The 20,538-nt window shown below is 33.1% G+C and overlaps 3 protein-coding genes across 3 annotated transcripts; 1 reads left to right on the forward strand and 2 right to left on the reverse strand.

Annotated features, from left to right (window-relative positions):
• Positions 1-914: 914 nt before the first annotated feature.
• Positions 915-8,758, reverse strand: LOC105629252 (Nucleotide-sugar transporter family protein). Its single transcript, XM_012210811.4, has 16 exons — positions 8,424-8,758; positions 7,817-8,026; positions 7,011-7,127; positions 6,767-6,823; positions 6,031-6,108; positions 4,548-4,592; positions 3,803-3,862; positions 3,546-3,668; positions 3,307-3,384; positions 3,064-3,133; positions 2,474-2,581; positions 2,182-2,315; positions 1,999-2,078; positions 1,656-1,701; positions 1,488-1,562; positions 915-1,408 (listed from the first exon to the last, which is right to left on the reverse strand). The coding sequence occupies exons 2-15, from the start codon at positions 7,982-7,984 to the stop codon at positions 1,518-1,520; spliced, it is 1,209 nt and encodes a 402-aa protein (XP_012066201.1). The 5' UTR covers positions 7,985-8,026; positions 8,424-8,758; the 3' UTR covers positions 915-1,408; positions 1,488-1,517.
• A 3,935-nt stretch (positions 8,759-12,693) lies between these two features.
• LOC105629251 (Early-responsive to dehydration stress protein (ERD4)) lies at positions 12,694-17,047 on the reverse strand. The gene is made up of 10 exons (XM_012210809.4): positions 16,684-17,047; positions 16,450-16,590; positions 16,244-16,307; positions 15,837-16,049; positions 15,155-15,349; positions 14,670-14,968; positions 14,188-14,467; positions 13,742-14,020; positions 13,191-13,424; positions 12,694-13,065 (listed from the first exon to the last, which is right to left on the reverse strand). The coding sequence occupies exons 1-10, from the start codon at positions 16,965-16,967 to the stop codon at positions 12,910-12,912; spliced, it is 2,145 nt and encodes a 714-aa protein (XP_012066199.1). The 5' UTR covers positions 16,968-17,047; the 3' UTR covers positions 12,694-12,909.
• Positions 17,048-17,236: 189 nt separating this feature from the next.
• Positions 17,237-19,909, forward strand: LOC105629250 (uncharacterized). The gene is made up of 2 exons (XM_012210808.3): positions 17,237-17,552; positions 17,775-19,909. Exon 2 carries the CDS (start codon positions 17,789-17,791, stop codon positions 19,685-19,687), a length of 1,899 nt encoding a protein of 632 aa, XP_012066198.1. The 5' UTR covers positions 17,237-17,552; positions 17,775-17,788; the 3' UTR covers positions 19,688-19,909.
• Positions 19,910-20,538: the final 629 nt, after the last annotated feature.

Genomic DNA, 20,538 nt, shown 5'->3' on the forward strand with positions numbered 1-20,538 from the left:
CGGTAACAAAGTTAAGGTCTTTTAGTTTTTTTTTTTGTTAGTTAAGGTCTTTTAGTTTTTGAGTTTTCATTTTTTATGAGAAGCAGAAGAAAGTCAGAATTTTCTCTAATAATAGTGATTTAATTAATTATAATCATTCCTTGTAATGATTCCTAATTAAATTAAAGAATTTTTATGTATATCAATCAAATATCGAAAACAATGAATTATTAATTTAATTAATTTTTTAGGTTTTATGTGATCGTTTTTAATTTATTAGCAAATATATATATCTTTTAAAATAAATTGCTGAGCATAAAATTAATTATTTTATTAATACTAATATGGAAATTTTTCTAAATAGAAATTGATTCAAATCAATTTATTAGATCAAATAAAATAAAATTGAATTTATTTCGTTAGATCAATTTGATTTGATTTAATAGATTTTTGGGTTTATTTTTATGTTATTAAAAATTGAATTAAATTGAAGAAAATTTCCATCAAACCAAAATCGAATTGAATATGCTAAAAATCAAATTAGATTAAATTAGACTAATTCGGTTTGACTTATTAAACTAAATTCTTGCAAAATTGAACTATAAATTACTAGTACTTAACTAGATAATGCTTATAATATTTAAAGTAAATTCATGTGAAATTCATTTTATTTATAAGTAAAAAATAAATTTCATTAAAAAATTTAATCTAAATATAACCAACTACAAAACTAGATGTAAAATTTCAAAATTTTCCTTGAAACCAAACATGAAAAATTTATACCAACCAATCTCTTAGTAGTGATTCAGATAGTCATCCAATCCAAGAGGTCTGGCATGTGGAATCCACATTGTTTAATTTTGCACCTGTTCTACAAAGTAGTTGTTTCATTCAAGCCAAATGAGGGGAAAATATGATAAAAGAAGCCCTATTGCTTGAAAAATAAAACTTTTCCTTTCCAATTGGACCATTAAAATTTTTATATGTATAATCAATACATTTAAATATCTTTGTATAAAGAAAAAAAAAAGGCATTTCTCTTTCATTTTCTTTTTACTGTATCCTCACATCATGATTTGAGCCCCAAACCTATAAAGATAATCAAAAAGAAAAAAGACATTTAGGGGGAAAAAGGGTTCTAAGATAATAAAAAATACATGTTGAACATTGACATTACTAAATGCCAGGCTATAAATCATGAACCAGGTATCCAATTACCCTTTCTTACTATATCTCTATATCTAAGCCTCCGGCGGCCGGTTGACTGAGGTATCTGCATGAAGGAAAACTTGGAGTACCAACTAGGAAAAGATCTCAACTCTGTAAAATAATTTCTGAAATTGCCCTTTTTATTTGTAATTCTGACAACTGACTTATCTCCTTTATAGTACAATAAGTCCTGCCAAAAGAATTTCTTCCCGGAAAATTCCTGAAATAAAATTTATGGCAAATAACTTCAGCACCTGGAGTACAACAATTAGAAAATGTATGTTTTTATAGTGCCATACCTTTCTAAGGTTATCATATTTGACTACACTCTAGGTGGGAAGTAGAGGTTTTCTTTCATCGTGCCCTATGTGATTCTGGAAAGGGAGAAATAGAACAGAACACTGAGTTAGATCTAAGGAGAATGCTACAACTTGGTATAAAACAGGGTAATTGAAGATTATTATTACCTCTTCATTTGCTCCAGCTGCCATATTTATGAATGAATCTTTCGATCTGAACATAAAAAGAATATAATAAATAATTGCAATTAATGAAAATTCTTTCTCCATCATTATTCACCATTCTTCTGTCTATATATTGAGTATTCGATATATTTGGTGATTAAAAATGATTAAATCAGGTACCTTTAAATTATATTCAATTTTGACATTTTTCTCAAGTTTCAGGAAGAACATAACTTTTCTAAGCGACAAGTGCAGGAGCTTTATGGCCTCCATCATGAAGAAACTTGCTAGCAATGATAAGATCATGGAGACTGAAGAGATAAATAGAAAAGGAAAGCAGATGTACCTGTGGCTATCCTGAAGATCCACTAGTTCCGCCACTCCATTCTGCTGTTCATCTTTGACTTTTGAAAGGGATGAAAAGAACTGAAAGGATAAATGAAACCCAATGAAAATGGACATTCCTAAATCTTTTCCTTGCCTGAAAACTTTAAATGATTCATCAAGTTAATAAATTCTCAAAAGTCACCTGGTGCATCGAGATAAACACAATAGAAATTCCCAACAAAAAGTTCATAGTCAAAGTATGGCCAAACAGCACAGCAGATGCAATGCCTGTGAAGATTGTGGCAACTGTTGACGAGTACTTCTTCAATATTGTATCTGAACACAGCAAATGATGCCGTCAATCCATGAGTGGGAATCAGAAGGTTGTTGTGAATAGTTTATACAAGTAGACATATTCCCCATGTTATTAGCAAAGACTGACATCAAACATATAGCAAGCAAAGGGCATTATGGACAAAATTAAAGAAATTGACCTGCATATTTGAAGAAAAAAGACGACAATATTCCTTGAGCTGCATTGTTGCATATCAGAAGCATGGTAGCTCTTGAATGACCATGCAGGATGTCAAAGCTACTAGGACCTGCAAACATTCATTCAGTACATAAATGCCAAGACCATGTGATACAATTTCAATGTCAGGATGCATATCACATTGATAATGGAACAACAACTGGTCGAAGTAGGATCCTTAAAACAAGTAGAACTCCATCAAAGTTGCAAGTAATGATTATCCTATTTGGCTAGAAGTGCAACAAAATGATACTGATTATGGGAATTACAGACATAAAAAAACTCAAAGACATGACACGAAACCCACTAAATGCAACATAGACATAAAGATGTGGTCAAGTAATTTCCCAAAATTAGAAAGTCCATAATTACACGTCCTTCCCAATATTCACAAGCAAACTAGCCCAAGTAGAAACCTAACTCCACGTATACACAAAGCCCACAATGAACTCCATGAAAAAGCAATGTAAACTGACAGCCACAGATCAAACATAGGATAGCAATATAGTTCAGGACATTGTTCTTGATAATAACAGAGATCCATGCCCATACCTTTGACAATGGCCATTGCCAATATTCCCAGAAAATTGAAGATGGCGCCATACCCATACAAAAATAAGTTCTGAAAGCCAAAAGCATAGTCAAAATTAGGATCTTACTGACTTCAATTTTCAATGTTGCAGGTTTAATTCCAGGTAGATTGTACTTTCTCAATTTGATCTCTCTAAAAACTATGTAATTTACTTGATTCGACATAAAAAAAAAAAACCAACATGCTGAACCCTAAAATATCACCTGAAGATATATGCTTGTGTCATATTGGCTCTTCAATGCGTACTCATTGTAGACTGAGGCCAATGATGGAACAGTTACCTGTAGAATTGCTAAATAAGCTTCCAACAAGCACAGAAATTTTAAAGAAAAAATCTTAAGAATACAAAACCTAGTTGAATCCAAACTACTTGTACTGCAATTCTCAAATGTGTTCAACAAGCAGGAATTACTATCATGCAAAGAACACATAAAACACTTACAAAGATCAACGTATAAACGTATGCACCCGTTGCAACTGGAAGGCCCATTGCCGTACTACCTTCAGGTAAAGAACGTAGTTGATTTACACTAATTCCAATGAGCAATAATGCAAGAGCTTCCCACTGTTACAGAATAATAAATATTTACCAAACATGAAATTCAACATTGTATGCTCAAAAGAGTACATTGATGACTCTCATCAAACTGGAAATGCCAATCCTGGTCATTATAAATTCATTTATAATTTGAAACTAACCTGAAGTACAGAAAACCGGCGCCTCATTATTATCTTTAGCAAACAAGCAATCACCAAAACCTGTAAGAGAATTACAAGCATATTTGTAAGACAAGGAAACAGATTATTCATCCCACTTTAGCAGATATTTTGTCACAGCAGTTCCTCAATGAACTAATCCAAGAAAAGCCATTTGAATAAGGTGTCAAAACAGCCTTCTAGCCCCTAGTCTATCTTGCTCCCATATCAAGTAGCACCCTTTTGCTTTCATAAATCCAGCCATACAAGAAAGGTATATCAACACAGTTTGATGTGTAAGACATATGCATGCCAAAGAGTTTTCATGACACAATGCTCAATAGGCATTTATTTACCATCAAATGATTGTACTAATCACAATTATCCACAACTGAAATTCCTATATACACTTCAACTACATCAAAGCTAAAAAGGTGCAATATATTTGTTTATGTAAACAAGTTTAATAATATCATGAAATTTAGCATCCAAAGAAAATAAAAGGTGCACAACTCCTGGAAGCAAAATCACATCATGCTGCATATTACCATGAAAATTGCAACATTTTCAGCGGAGGATAGTACAAATGAGGAACAAACATTTAAATCAATGAAACAAAATTAGAAGTCCGCTGAAGATCAAAATATTATTGCTTATGAGGTAAATGAAATTCTACAGACAAGAAACAGCAATATGCCAAGTAATATCATCAAATCACCAATAATAAATATCCTGAATCACAAAATACCTTCAGATTGCTCAGCATCTTTACCGTCGCAGGATTAAAATATAGCTGCACCAATAAATAGTCATTGTTATCTTAATCAACTTTAAACAAGCATTTACACCCTCAATCCTTGCAACAGTGAACTATATATAAATTGAACCAAGAAAGTTAATTATGGTTAACCAGCAACCACAGGTAGAGCAATTCTAAGGGATGTCTGGCAACCCAAAAGACATATCCTCTTCATCTCAGCCAAGCTTGAAATACAAAATGCAAAATTCACAATCTAATTTGAGCACAGATTATAAAATTATGAAAAGATATCCAAGGGAAAAGGTTCTATATTCAAGGCTAACTCAATTTTTCTGGTTTCCCAAGATAACCCAAGGCAATATCCAAAAATAACCCAAGGTAATGTCCAAGCCTATAAGCTAGATACTAGACTAAGCAGCAAAGCAGTCATACAGGACCTGGTCATATAAAAAGTGCCATACTGTTGACAAATAATCATTAGAAGCTATGTATCTTTGATTGAATAATGATGTTGGATAAAGTTAATAATTGAGGACAAAATGCCACATTTTTATCATAGGCATCATGATGTAATAGATTCCTTATCTGCTTCAGAGATTTAAGTTCATTTAAAAAGTTGGCATTAATTTGCTTTAGAGATGCAAACAGTTAAACTAGTAATTTTAAATTTTTAATTTTCCCCGTTTTTCTCCTAAGGTTTTCTTCTGCATTACTTTTTCCATCATTGCATAAGAGGCTGATAGATGTTGCTCCAACTTGACAATTCTGAACACTCATCCCCAAATGCCAATTCTTGTAGAAAGAGAGCACACGCATACCCCTTGGTACATAGATGTGTCTAGAGTGTAGACATAGGAAAATTTAGTCTATGCTACTCTCAGGAAAAAAGTGCATAATGAGCAAGTAAAGGTGGAGAGCCCACTCGGAAGGGTTCTATTATAGAATTAGGCATAAGGAAACATGAAATTTCGTTCCTTGAAAAAAATTTGCAAGCTTTTGGAATCTTACTCATTGAATAGATGAAAATAGAAACTGTCGCTAGCTCAACATTTTACTGAAGGGAATTTGAACATGATCATTTAAATCTTAGTGATAGTTGACAAATCTCATTCAGGTTGTTCTTATATATATACTGCTAGCATAAGCAGATTAAACCTCCCTTGACGCCTATGACTATGAGTATAGATTTGTGTTTACTGATTAAAAAAGTGGAAATAAATATATGAAGCCGTGATATACATCCACTGTTGCTAACCTTTACACAATTTGGGATTTAGTTATGGGCTTAATTCTAATCAAAACCAATCATCTCTCCATTCATTTCCTCCATGCATTTGCTCCATTCAAAAGAAGATAACGTATTAAATCCATATAACCCAAACAATTTCCAGAAATAAGAGGAAATGCAACTTAGCAACTATTTATGCATGGAACAGACAGACTTCTAGCAGAAAAATGAAATGTCCTATACCTGCATGGTGAACTTTAGATAGTTATTGATGGCATATAGAAAAGCTGGAACAGCAAGAAGAACATTGTTGCGAGCTGCCTGCAAAACAATTACAACTCATTGGTAGAATAGTAACTGACAAGTTTCAACTTTTAGCTTAATGTCAACATATAACTCTAAAATCTCATTGCAGATCATGGCAGGCAAAAGCCTTGCTGTCAGCATATTACCAACCTACAACCTCTAGAATAGGATTTTGAATGCTAAGTGCACCATCAACACAATTTTCTGGGGAAAAAAAATAAAAATTCTACCAGATCCTATAGGGCAGCAACAAAGAACATAGATACAAAGTCAAGGACAATATTCCAGTGTACATCCACATTTATAAGATCAAATTATCTATTTGTGATCACTTAGGTTATTAATTGTGAGCTCTTCAAGTATATACCATTATCATATTAACATCAATTAAAGCCAAAATGGGAGGCATGATATTTAGTTTCCCATATAAATCTGCCACTAGCCAATAGCTATTTAGCAGGTAAACTTCTACCTAAGAAGAACTGTAACTTCTCCAAATGTTAACAAATAATTACAAAAGATAATTCAAATGATCTATATGTGGAAAAGCGGATGCATTTTGCATTTATAGGAAGTGAACAGTGTTTAATAATAAAAGCATTTACCATAATAACCTTTCTATACTACCAATTTTAAATGTAACTCAAATAATGTACGCGGGAAAAAATAGTACCTGTACAAATGTAGAAACTGAGAGAAGAGGCTTCTCTCCAACTTTCTGGTGCCTTGCCTGTACAATCAACAAAAAATCATTTGAGTAATCTCAATAAAAAAACCTGCATGAGGTGGCTAATCTCATTTTTTACACACTTGATATTACTAGGCTAAGCAATGACATTCTATCTATGAATCCCCATGGTTGAATAATGAAGATGAACATCAGCCAAAATCACGTGGTACAGAACAATCAAATTTACCTGGAAAAAAAGCATAACAACTGCAAATAGAACCTTCGCAGCTTCTGTCAAAAAGTTGACACTGACTGGACTAAAGTCAAATTTCCCATCCACCTTGGACATATAAACCAAAATAGGCTGGCAGAAAAAGTAAACTTAACGTGAGGACTCCGGGAAAGATACGAGAATTGCCAAAGAAATCATATCAGTTCCTAGGTCATTTTACATAGAACCAGAATAAAATCTCAAACCAAGAAACATTCGAAGGTTAAATATGTAAAATGATGAGGGGAAATTCAATATTTGAATCACTGAAATCAACCTGGTCAATCAGCAAATCATTATATAACTTGCTTACCAAGCAAGTATAGGAACTAGAGGCTAAGCTAGAACAGCCTAGTGTCATTCTACCTTTCTGGAATTGAATAATGCGCAAATCATTCACTTATTGAGCAAATTAAAACTTGACAGGAATGCGTAATTGATTTGTCAACTAGTCTATGTTTATACCCAAGGCTCAAAATAAATTCCTCGTTCAAATTATCACAAGTCATATCAAACATTTTCCATGTGAAAAAGAAATAAGATCATTAAAAAATGTCTTTTAGAGTTTATACTGAACTATTGTAAAGCCCTCTCCCAATTTATTAGAAAAGCCGTAAAAATGGGTCAAGAATGAGGCAACCCGCACTTACAATCATAATATGCCTAACATAAAAAGAGTCTATATAGAATGCTGCAGACGGATCAAGAATAACAACTAACAAGTGCACATAATATTTGCACATCAAATGAAACAGCGACAAGATCAGTATAATACGAGATACCTGTAGACCAACAAGGAAGCAATCACCAACAACCAAGAGGAAATTGAGGGCACGTTGTTTTGATGATACCCTGCTCTTATATCGGTCATAAGCTCTTGAAATAGTTTTGGCATTTGGGGAAACCAATTTCGAATGGCAGACACTGCATTCTACCATCCCGTTTTTCATTGGTTCACCCCTTATATTGTTACACTTTCCACAAACCTGAATCTACAAACATCAAAAAACAATAAGATAAATAACTCATAACCAATATGTAAAACCTGATTTCCAATCAAAATCAACTACAGCTACAACTTATCTGCAATCAAACTCATCTTCATTGCAAACAAAACAAATATTCAATCTTCACTAGAAAGCACGCATTAACAACTAAATCATTTCTGATCCATAATATAAAAAATTCCAAATCAGATCAACTTCAAAAAAAAAAAAAAAAAAAAAAAAAAACTGAACTTTTGCACAGAAAATACCAATTCACAGATCCAAAAACCATAACTGGATGAAAAAAGAGATCAGATCTTGTCGCCAAAATGCAAAAATACGTGTTAAAGCTAGCAAAACAATAATAAACCAACCAAAACTATTACAATTAAAAAAATCTCACCTAAATTTCACACACAAAAACTCTCTCTCTCTCTCTCTCTCTCTCTCTCTCTCTCTCTCTCTCTTAATGGAGCATTGTCCAAAACTTTCTTCTTCGCCGCCGGTGAAATTTCCCGACCAGATCCACCAGAATTCAACTAACTCTCTCTCTCTCTCTCTCTTGTTTCCTAAGAGAGTCCAATTCCAAAAGCGAGAATTTGAATTCCGAAAGAAAAGTTTGAAGAGATGCGAAGAATATGCAGAGACAAAGCTAAGAGAGAAAGAGAATGATAGAGAACTTAAATGCCAAATTTTTATTATTATTATTATTAAATTAAAATTAATAAAATTCACTTGCTTTGAATTTACATCACACGGCCTGGAGGTGGAAATGGTGCTGGAAGACGCCTTTTTATTATTCTTATTCATTTATTTTTATTTTTCTCTAGTTAACGGAAAACGACTTTTTGGCGGAGGTGACGGTCCAATCACGTATCGTATTTGCATGTTAAAAGTGTGGGGTCAACCAAAACAGGCATACTTGTAGTAGGTTTTGGCCAATCAAATTTAAGCATCAGATTGGTGATGTGAGTCATGTGCGGGTGACGGTATTATTTGTTGTAATATGTCATTTTATTTTTACTTTTTATTTAAAAAAAAAAATTGTCTGGTCGGATGTTTCTTTCGCTTGAGTTTGTAGTTGTACTTTCAAGAAAAGAGGTAGGAGTAATTGTAATTAGTAAATTGATTAATTTTTATGTAACTTATTAATTTGTTTGTTTATTTATTTATTTTAATTTCGCTAAAAGGAAGCCATGCACGTTGAACTTGTGAATTAAAATATTTCCTTATCATATATATTTTTTTTGGAAATATTTCTCATCATATTGTTAGAATAGCAATTTATCCTTCTAAATAAATTGAGGGATTAAAAATTTTTATTGAAAGAATGTTTCGAGTTCTGAATTCTCTTGATCATACAAATTTTCGATTTTTCGATTTGATAAGTTGTTCGGAGAAAACAAAATTTTAATGCAAAAACTACCCTTAATCACATGATATGTGAAGTTCTCCATAAAAGAGCTTCAACATTATAACTAGTCCAAAACAAAAACTTGCTGTTCGACAAGACAAAAATTAAAAAAAAAAAAAACAAAACCAATTCAATCAAAAGATCATAATTTGGACAATTAATTTTTTTTTTTTTTTTTTTTTAAGAAAAGAAGAGTTAATAACCTTAGCATTTTCGGAAGAGCTTAACGAACCGAGCATGGGGGCGGAGGCGGAGTCCATCTGACGATATGAGTCAAATATCCTCGTAAACGGGTCAAAGTCCTGCCGGAGTAACCATATAAGATCGGAGTAAGTGGGTCACTCTTGAAAACCTTCACCAAGCTCCTTGAAAATTTAATCACAAACAAAAATGAAACCAACTGAAGAGACTTCAATTGGTGTAATATCCAGAAGCTAAAATTATTCAAAATCTCTTAAAAACTGAAATCTTTAATGGAGCTCTCTTGTGGGTAGGAGAAGAAGAAGAGAGTGAAGCTGAGTAGAATAAAAATAAGGGTATGAAATGAAGCATCTTATATAGAGGATTTGGATACAATAAGATTCAAAAATTTGGTAACTAGGTATATATATTCCCATTATTTGGCAGAATTATTAATTTTCTTTTGAGGTTTAATTTTTTTTCAAGATTATTAATCTTTCCATAATTGATATTTAATATTTTATAATATTTTACTATTTTGTCCTCCTTAGCATTTGTATAATGTTATTATTTAATCTCTTATACTCCCTCCGTCTCATATTGTTTGCATTTTCATAAAACACGCATATTAAGAATTTAGTCAATAAAAGTTATTTTGCCATTTTTTACGCTCTAACTCATTAAAATATTAATAAAAGTTGTTCATTTAATAAATAATCATAAATATTATTATGAAAAAGTAATTATTTACGTATTTAATTTTAGAAACCTTACAAACGTTTCGGGACATCCAAAAACACAAATAACAAGCAAATAAAATAAAATGAGACGGAGGGAGTATTTATTATTAAATTATAATGTACGTATTTTTTACTTTTTAAGATAAACATATTAGTGAGTATTTTAATATGTTAAATAAATAAGATATATTAATTAATTAATTAATTAATTAATTAATTAATTATATATAAGGATAAGGTGCAATGTACATATTTTTTACTTTTTAAGATAAATATATTAGTGAGTATTTTAATATGTTACTAAATAAGATATATTAATTAATTTTTTATATTATTTCACTGTTTTAAACACAATTAACATGATAAGTAAAATACATTTTAATTCAATTTTATCCCTCCCCTCTCTAGTTGAATAAAAAAAAGACCATTACATGAAAAGTGCAATTGGACTCATTGGCAATGGATTGTTCTAAGCAGCCAATTAAGGCAGGCCAAGCAAAATTGCACCTTGTTATATTAGTGGACATTCACCTAGGGTTTTCTTTTATATTTTTTTTTAGTTCTAAAGAAGAATTGGAAGGGAAGTGGAGGAAGAAGAAAGAGACAACAAAGCCAAGGCAATATATGATATTTATATATTACAAATAATTATTATAACACTTATAAAATAATATTGTAAATATGTTTTACTATTCCCATTTACAAAATAAAATTTCTAAATTTGCCGATACTACTAGGGTTTTGTCATTTAATTATAACTTAAAGCAAGGACGGAGCTAGACTCCAAAATCAACGGAGACCAAATCAGAAAAAAAAAAAATCTTTACACTATTTATATGTAAATTTTTTTTTTAACTTTTTTATGTAAAATTTTTTTTAACTTTTTTGAGTTTGAGAGGCTCGAACTCCTCCGGTCCCTCCTCCTGAATGGAAGGAGGTTTTTCTAATACGGCGATGATTGAAAAATGGAAGGTGGTTGTTCTAATATGGATATAATATTAATTATGAATGGAAGGTTGCTAATATAGGCAAATCATTATGAAGTAACTAATATCAAAATCATAATTTTATTTCTAAGAGAGGGTGTATGGAAGTAAGATTTCGTTAGATTTTAAAAGATTTTAAAATTTCAATAGTATTCAATCTAGAATTTTTTAAAGTCTATTAAAATTTTATAGTATTTAAATCATACTCTTATAAAATTCATAAAATTCAGACGGTATTCAATTATGATTTTTTAAAAGTCCATACAAATTTTATGGTATTCAAAAAATTGCTGATTTGAAAGGATTAAAATTATTGATTTTGTTAAATTTTAGAGTATTAGGTATGAATAAAAGAGTTATTCACAAATTCATCATTCAATCCAAATATTTCAAAAAATCATTTAAAATCTAATAGAGTGCTAATCCAATATACACCTTAATAGAACGGAAGTAAGACAGGTACCCGTGAATTTTAAACTTACTATATAGATATTGTTTAAAGTTTTACTATTCGTTTCCATTCTAAACCCATTTAAAAATTTATTTAAGTATCCATATTCAAATCTGTTTAAATATTTAATACCCGTATCTGTCCAAAACATGTTAAAAAGTACCTCTTAAATAGATAGAATTACTGCGAATCTTTAACTATTCAAATTTCAAATTTATTTAAAATACATTACTTTTTTTTACTAACACTAGATGTCATTTTTTTTTATTAATAATGAATAAAATACCCACTACGGAACTCATATAGCAGTTAAGTTAATAGGAGTGCAGGATGGCCGCCGCCGACACTGACATCGCAAGCCTTACATCGCAAGCCTTTCACCGTCGCCATCGATAAGATTTTAACAAAGAAAAAATTAATTTTTGGAGAAGATATGCATTTTCTTTTTAGTCCCTCATTGTTTTTTAATTTTTCATTGGATTCCAAAACTTTTTAATTTGTTCAATTAAGTCCTAAAATTAATTTTGATTAGATATATAACGATCATTGTAATTCCATCGAAATCGACCAAAATCTATAAAAAAAAAAAATCTCACCAATTCCATAAAACTCTGTAGAATTCTGGTGAAATCTGTAAAAATCTTCTCTTAAGATTCGATCGCATTGCATTAAACTACTTAACTATTCTTCCTTTCTAAAAGAGATTATTTTCATCATCAAATATCCTATAATACTTGATTATTTAATCACATTTAATATATTCTTACCATTTAATCTCTCATGCTTACTACTAAATTACTATTTCATCCTTCATTTAACTGGCAAAAATAGTATTTTTTTTGACAAAAGAATCAGTTAGTTTAACAAGACTAAACTTCAGAGGTTTCTTTCCAAAAAAAATATGAACAAAATAGTACTTTCGATTTCATAGTAATTTGCCCTTCCAATATTCCTATTTAACAGCAACAATCTCCCTCTTCTTATTCTAATATTCCCTTCAATTATGCTCTCTTCACAAGAAAGAAGTTTTAGATAAACTGTACAAAGGAAGAACAAATACAAAAGAAAAGAAGAAAAGTAGAGAAAAAACAAATTTTGCTAAAATACTTCAACTTAACTCATACTGAAGAAACCAATGCTTGCGTTAAGCTGGACTGTGATGGCATCGAGTTTGCTCTCCGCAAACTAGGTTGGAGATAAGCATTTCTTGCATGCTCATAGTTGATTTCAAACTCACCAGTCTTCTGATCTAGCTCATCATGATCAAAAGCATCCTGACCCCAAAACACATAAAGAAACAGGACACAAAGAAATGCTTCATAAAAAAAAAAAAAAAAATCATCGAAGCATGTTCTAGCAATCATAATACTTTATAAAGCTTCGGTACAATTCAATATACCTTGATAGAATAATGGGAAAATGTAGGAAGAAAACGGATCTTGCAATACTCATTGAATGTTATAGTCATTAATAAGAGAGGAACTGTGGCTATGGATGTGGCTGGTTTCGACTTCAGTCCGAAAAGGCCAATCATTGTAATTTGCATTAGGATAATAGCAATGAATATGTAGTGATTGATGTATGGCCAATATCGGCCACAAGTCTCATAAACAGTTTCATATACATCTTCAATCTGCTAAAGCAGAAAAAAAAAATGATCATAAGAAGGTGAAATGGCTAGGTTAGCAAGGAAAGAAGTGTAGCATAAAAAGGAAAACCAACAAAAAGCATGATTTGCAACTTATCTACAGAAAATACTCCCTGTTTCAGAAATTTAATGGTAGGGTGGTGCTTAACCTTGTCAAGCAATTACAAGAGTGGAGGCAAGTAGAGGATAAAAAAGAAAGCTACACTGTTCATAGCAAAATAACTCAACATGCTTTCAGAAATGAAGAGGCTTGAAAGAAGACACGAAGTGCAGAGAGAAATGCATATACTAAGGAACTCAACCTGGTTGACATATACAATGTAGCCTAGACAGAAGTAGCCCACAAGCAGTGGAAGCAGCAATGGCGCGACAACAGCATATACCATGCCGATCAGTATTGACAGGGAGACTGAAGGAATGATTCTATAGTAGGGCAGTGAATACAGATAAGGATTTTCATTGTCTCCTCGGCCAGATGTGTGTAACTTTATAGAATCCAATAAGAGCATGCCAAGCTGAAGGATCTCCAAAGAAAATCCTGACAGGCCATCTGTTAAGATGTACGTCATAAAGAAATCAGCCTGAAATGCAAATAAATAAGAAGTCAAGCCTGTAAAACCAGAACTAGTATCTGTTCAATTTAGCAAGTCTTTGTGTTTTTCAAGATTTGCCGAGAATCATTTGACAGATAAAATAAAAAAAAAAAATCTAGAAAGTAATGTGTGGTAATGAAGAACATTGAGCTTACTTGAGCAGAGACAGCACTTGCAAGATGACTAGGAAAGTTCTTAGGATGAGAGAAATATTCTCCAATTTCTTCAAGTAAGGATCCTGATATCAAACTCAAAAAGAATACATTTCCTAATAGAAAATAGAAAACCATATTGCAAGCTTTTATCTCAGCTTTGCTCTTTGAGATGGAACCACCAATTCTAGCCATGCCAAGCATTGCAAAGGGAACAACATATATAAATCCTCTGAGAATAGCACTTGGAAGATAACCTGTCAGAATAGAACTTACTCCTGGTCTATCACAGAAACATTGTGTCGGAAATCCATATGATTAAACATGTTTCTACCAACTATACTGATTATGTTCATTATCAATTATTCAAGAAATAAAAAACTAGGGACCGAAATAGGTAGGAACTGAAAAAACGTTGCTGCTTCTCTGAAGCCATATTCACAGTGCCCAAAAGAAGCAGGCAGCATTAGAACAAGAGTCCTTACATCAGCTCTACGGCCATGGCCGGAGGGAACCATTTCTTTAACTTCTCAAATTTGGCTATTCCTTGAACAGCTGTAACTGGAACTGCAAAGAAAAGTGTAAGGAGTGATGCTGAAACGACAACTCCAATTTTGTGAAGTGGCAAAATTTTAAATGGAATTGCCAGGCTGCTCCAAGAGACATCCCTTGGTTCTGGAGCCATCTCAGTGATCCATAAAAGCGGATGTGGGTGCTGCTGAGATTGGGCAGCTAATGCAGCACCCCATCGGGATTTAAAGGTGACAAAGGCAGCTGGCAACTCCTACAAAATGAGAGGAGCTCAGATTTCCAGAAATCTAGCTTATAATCTAACATGCGATATGCAGTACGTAAAGCTTGTGTATAACCACAAACAGGTTTGGAACTAGGTTCTAAAAGTTTTGGGGGGGGGGGGGGGGGGGGGGGGCGCAAAATAATATAAGATCTAATTAAATTTCTCCGAAAATACCTTGCCTTTGAGCATATTTTCACCCTGCAATTGGTGAATCTTATGAAAGATTTCTTGAACTGTTTCCTCAAGCAACAAAATTTTGAAACTATCTTCTCCAGGTGTGTCTTTGAGCAAACATTCTTTGCCATGCTTCTTGACTGGGGATTTCCCTCGCAAGTCCTCAATCTTCTTTCTAACATGTTTTGCCTGTTTCTACATGTACAAATGTCAAAAGATGAACTCAGCAAACGAAAAACAATAACTTGAAGAACAATAGCAACTAATACTTTTCAGCATCCAGTAGCTTATGCATTCAAAAGAACAGAACTGATATCTTCCCAATTACAAAAAGATGCAAGTTAATGAATAATGTTGTGCTAAATAGATTTTTATTGACCCTTCATAGTCTATTCCATGAGTCAATATGATGAGTTCCAAGTTTTAACTGAGCAGCAGACAATTGGAAAAAAAAAAAAAAATTATGAAACAACTAATTTCTTTAAATGTTAAATTTCAACAAGGGTCCAAAAGATGCACAAATAGTACCCAAGTACCATATAGGTTTGAATTAGTTGGCACATTCACAAGTAAGGCCATTCAAAGGCATACGCTACATTATATTAGCATAAAAAGCAGATGAATGTGTAAATTTTTTTTGTCCTGTATAGGAGTATGACATTAGGAATAACCCAAAGCTTACCAACAGATCTTCAATTTCTTTTCCATCATATAACATTTGACGAGAATGATAAGTTTTAGGGTGATATTTAGAGAAGAAGTGATCAACAGAACACCCATAAGCCTTGTGTTCAGTGCATAAAGGAATTTGCCGAACAAGAACAGTGAACTGATCAGGTCGATATCTCAAGTCCCGAAGTCGTTGGACCCTTTTAACCAAAATTTCATTGTATTCCTGGAAATGAAAATAAATGAAGAACAAAGTCAATTCTTCTTTCAACTTATAGTAAATGCAAAATACCGAGAAGAAACATTAAATCTGCAATAATGATGCACCAATATAAGTCAGATAATCTCTACGATACAAAATAGAAACGTTCAAAATAAAATATTTCTTCAAAAAGAGCAAAAATCAAACCAAAAACTTACCTTATACAACAGGTATAATCCATAGAAAGATACAAACCACAGACAGGAAAAATGCACCCAAAGCCTATCAAAATGAAGAAAAATTAGTGATCCAATTGCATTTAATCTAAGACAACTAACTTATAAAACAATATAAACATGTTGACAAACAAAAACTTGAGACATAAAAAAAACTTTAAGGTATATATACAGGAAATCTAATTAACCTGTTGGAACCTCTAACAACGTTAGATATAGTAAAAGCATCCAAGGAAAGGGAGACCCTTGATGGCTCATCTTCTCCTCCATAATTAACAGGGAGAAGAATTACGAAACCAATTAGCGAGCAAACTCCAAAGAAATTGATACTGCAAAACAAACACTACTTACATATAAAAACCTCTTTCAACAAAGCCTCATTGATTAAACTTGAACTGGGTTCTTAATTTTTACATACTGACCCAAATTTAAAGAGTCTGATGATGATTAGGGCATCCAGGCCACTGATTTGGAGAATTTCATCTTCGTTGACTCGAAAGGCGCGAGGAATCCAAGAAATAGAAGGGAGGAAACGACAGAGAGTGATAGAGGGATCAAATGGAATGTGTCGTTTTTTGGAGAGACGACGAGCGTAGTATATTGGAGCATTTGATGGCTGTTTTTTGAATACGGAGAAAAGTGAAAGAACTATTAAGGCCAGGCCAAAGTTAATAGCCGCCGACGCAATTAGGCTCTCGGGCTTCATTGTCAGGTTTTCTGATACGGAGAATAAGAGGCAATGAAGCAGAGACAGAAGAGGGAGAGAGAGACAGAGAGAGCGCCAAATTTTCCTCTACGTGGCGGGTTTGCATGTAAAGAAGAAGTGGTAGACGTAACAGCTTCGGTTCAATCTGGGCTGGGCTTTAAAAATATAAGTGGACTTCGGCCTGACTATCACGGCCCAATACAAGTCCAACTCCCAGGCCCTAATCCTACAAATTTTATTTGCGTTAACTTTTCGGTAAAATTTAATTTGAAGTCCCTTTAATTGAAGTTCGGATTTTGGAATCAAACTATACACTGTACAGTGCTGGATTTTGGAATCGCCTCTAGAGAAGGCAATGATGTCTTTGTAGATGAAATGATCTTCTGTTTCTCTCAACCCTGAGTTTTCGTTTCCAGTCTACCACCAATTGTGCTGAGGAAAACTGTAACAAAACTCTTCTTTATACTAATATTTGTTATCTTTCTGGATTCTGGAACCCTCTCCAATTTTCTTCCTGGTTTTCTGTCGCTTTCTCGGGAAAATTACTTCTCGTTGTTTCTGATTCGATTCTGGCGTGAATAAGAGGTATGCCACTGATTTTTTTCTTATTTTTTGTGAGAGCTTTATCTGGTGTGTTTTTTATTCATTAGAAAGATTTGCCCTAATTGATTTCTCTTTTTTTGTTAATGATGCGGCCTTCTTTTTTAGGGTTCTATTGATCTAGTGTTAATATTGTTTTTAGGGTTTTGGATTGGTTTTCGGTGGTTTTTTTATTTATTCTTACAATTGGTTTTCTTGGAAGAACAGGTCCCTAATGTTTAATGGCACTGGCATTTATATATAGCCTTCAAAATCTGTGGCCTTTATCAATTTTGAAGTCTGATGATTTGAAAGCTTCCAATGAATTAGTTAGCAAACTATCAATACCTGAGAACACTAAGAGATTCGTTTATGCAGTTCGTGATCATGAATCTCAATCTGTGATTTATATACTTTCCGTTCAGAGTTTATCTGAACGGTCGGCGATAGATGCTGAGTGCCTTATTAGGGCGATTAAACCAGAAGCTGTTGTGGTTCAGGTGTCTCCTTCTGCAGTAAGTGAAATTCAAAAAGAAGGGGAATATGGAAATAATGCAGATGAACCAGTTCCTACTTCTTCATTTCGAGTGCTGAAAAGATGTTTTGTTCATAAGATCAATAAGGATAAGTATGAAAATGTGGCTGGAAACTTGGTGTTAAAGGAAATATTTGGGGTTAGTTTTTATGGGCATATCATGGCAGCTATGAGGGCTGCTGGGGAGGTTGGTTCATCATTTTTGTTGCTAGAAACACCACTTGTTCAAGCATCTGCTGTGGACAATCCATCTAGTGAGGCCGATGTGGGGAGCAAGGTTCATAGTTTTGTTAGTAGTCTGGTTCCACAAAAAGTGGGTTCAATCTTTTCATCAAGTTCTAGGAGGTTTGGCCTTAAGGATGATATCCAGTCACGGATGGTGAAAATATTGTCTTCACATTTGGATGCATCTTTGCAGAAATTAGGTCCTTCAACTATTGTTTCAGAAGCAGAATCAGATGAAATTCATTTGGGAAGCAGTTATCAGTTGCCACCATTTGCGCAATCTGTTTTTCCATTACTTTTGGATCTACATAATATATTCATTGATCTTCCATCAATTGGGAGGGCTTTGGCTGCCTCACAGAAGATGCTTTATGATGTAAGTAGAGGGGAAACTGTTGATTCCCAAATTATATCTGATGTTTACACCTTTCGAATTGCGGTTGAGGGGCTTAGAATTGCTCTAAATAATGCTGGTCGATTGCCTATCAAAAGCTTGGGGAAGTCTAACAAAACTAAGGTTGAATTTTCAGAGCTTACACTTGAAGACAAGTCAAGTGCACTGCTCGCACAGTCCCTTCAAAGTCAGACTAGCAAGTTTAAGACTATTGTAGCTTTAGTAGATGCTAGTGGCTTAGCAGGACTAAGGAAAAACTGGGACACTTCTATGCCTCCAGAGGTCAAAGAATTGGTTGGTGATCTTATTACTAATTGTGAAATGGATGGGGAATTTTCAAATCAAAGAGGCAAGAAATGGTTGTTTTCTGATAAATCTGTGGTGGCAGTTGGAGCGGGAGCAACAGCAGTTTTAGGAGCTTCATCTCTAAGTAAAGTGGTTCCCACATCGACATTCTTGAAGGTTTTAACATTTAAATTGCCTGCTTCATTTAATTTTGCACTAACCCAAACCCAGAAGGCAATGGCAATAGCTCTAAGCAAGACTCTCGGTCCATCAAAAGTGGTTGCCCCAGGATTGGCAAAAACTGGAGCCAATGCTACACCTATCTTAAAAGCGGCTGCTTCTGCTGAGAAAATCCGAACAGTAGCCCACAGTGTTATAGCCTCTGTTGAGAAGACCAGTTTTTCAGCCATGAGAACAGCATTCTATGAGATAATGAGAAAACGACGGGTGCAACCCATTGGGTTCTTACCTTTTATGACATTCGGTTGCAGCATTTCAACTTGCTTGGGGTTGCTTATGTATGGAGATGGGATTGAATGTGCTGCTGAATCTCTTCCAGCAGCCCCTTCAATTGCCAGTTTGGGTCGTGGGATCCAAAATTTGCGGCAGGCATCTCAAGAACTGGGGCAGACAGATGGTACCAGAGTACAGAAAGCAATAGAGTCATTGATGTATAAGTTGAGGAAAGTAAAGATTCAATAGAGTACAGTATTGACTGCGCTTCTTTTCTTTGTAAGCTAGTTGATACTATTTACAAAGTTATTGCCCTGAATTTAGAGAATTCTTCTGTATATAAAGAGTATGCATCGACAGGGTGGTTGTCTATTTTATTATGCATGATTATATTTTTACTCTTTCTTTGAAATGGAATTTTAATTTATACAGATTTCTTATACAACTAATAAAAGTATTAACATTTCTTCCCTTTTGCTCCTCGTGTTTAACTGAAAATTATCACACTTATCTCTCCCTTGAGTTATTTTTTTGGTCACGTCTTCTGGAAATATTCCAGTAGTTTGTCTTCTAGGACATGCATAAATTTCATATGTTAAAATTTTAAAATAGCTGTTGATAACTTTGGTTCAAATTTAGATATGGAATAGCAAATTTATAACTTCATGTTTTGATTAAGATTCTAAATATATAATAATTTGTTATATGTAATAAATATCTTTTAAATTTAGAATAAGAAGATTTTATAGAGCCAAGAATATAACCATATAAAGCATTAGAAATTGTATATATATTTTTCTTATTTATTTATTGATCATGTTAGATATTTTCTTTTCTTTTTTCTTTTTTTTTTTTTTATTTATTAGGATTCTTTTTCTTTTTCTTTTTATTCATTGGGAGACCAACGAGCTAAAAGAATATTGTAAATTACGTAACCCTTTTTTTTATTCACCAAGTCGGTGAAAATTCTCTAGTATTAACATTGAGAAGTAGATGGCTAAATCACCACCTTGGCAAGTGGTAAATAGAAGTCCTAGAATATATATGACCTTCCTAATCAGTGTCAATCTCATACTTGGAGACCTAAGTTTGATGTAAAA

Source organism: Jatropha curcas, chromosome 1, assembly GCF_041381405.1.
Source record: "Jatropha curcas cultivar XTBG-Jc1 chromosome 1, XTBG_Jcur_1.0, whole genome shotgun sequence".
Classification (NCBI taxonomy): Eukaryota; Viridiplantae; Streptophyta; class Magnoliopsida; order Malpighiales; family Euphorbiaceae; genus Jatropha; species Jatropha curcas.

Coding starts and splice junctions, on each gene's coding strand:
- LOC105629251 (XM_012210809.4), bottom strand. CDS start 16,967: ATGAAGCCCGAGAGCCTAATTGCGTCGGCGGCTATTAACTTTGGCCTG. Junction 16,050..16,243: donor GATTATACCTGTTGTATAAG/GTAAGTTTTTGG, acceptor TTTCATTTCCAG/GAATACAATGAAATTTTGGT. Junction 14,468..14,669: donor GCCATGGCCGTAGAGCTGAT/GTAAGGACTCTT, acceptor TTTCTGTGATAG/ACCAGGAGTAAGTTCTATTC.
- LOC105629250 (XM_012210808.3), top strand. CDS start 17,789: ATGGCACTGGCATTTATATATAGCCTTCAAAATCTGTGGCCTTTATCA.
- LOC105629252 (XM_012210811.4), bottom strand. CDS start 7,984: ATGAAAAACGGGATGGTAGAATGCAGTGTCTGCCATTCGAAATTGGTT. Junction 6,824..7,010: donor TTGTTATGCTTTTTTTCCAG/GTAAATTTGATT, acceptor TTGATTGTACAG/GCAAGGCACCAGAAAGTTGG. Junction 1,702..1,998: donor GATCTTCAGGATAGCCACAG/GTACATCTGCTT, acceptor TTTTATGTTCAG/ATCGAAAGATTCATTCATAA.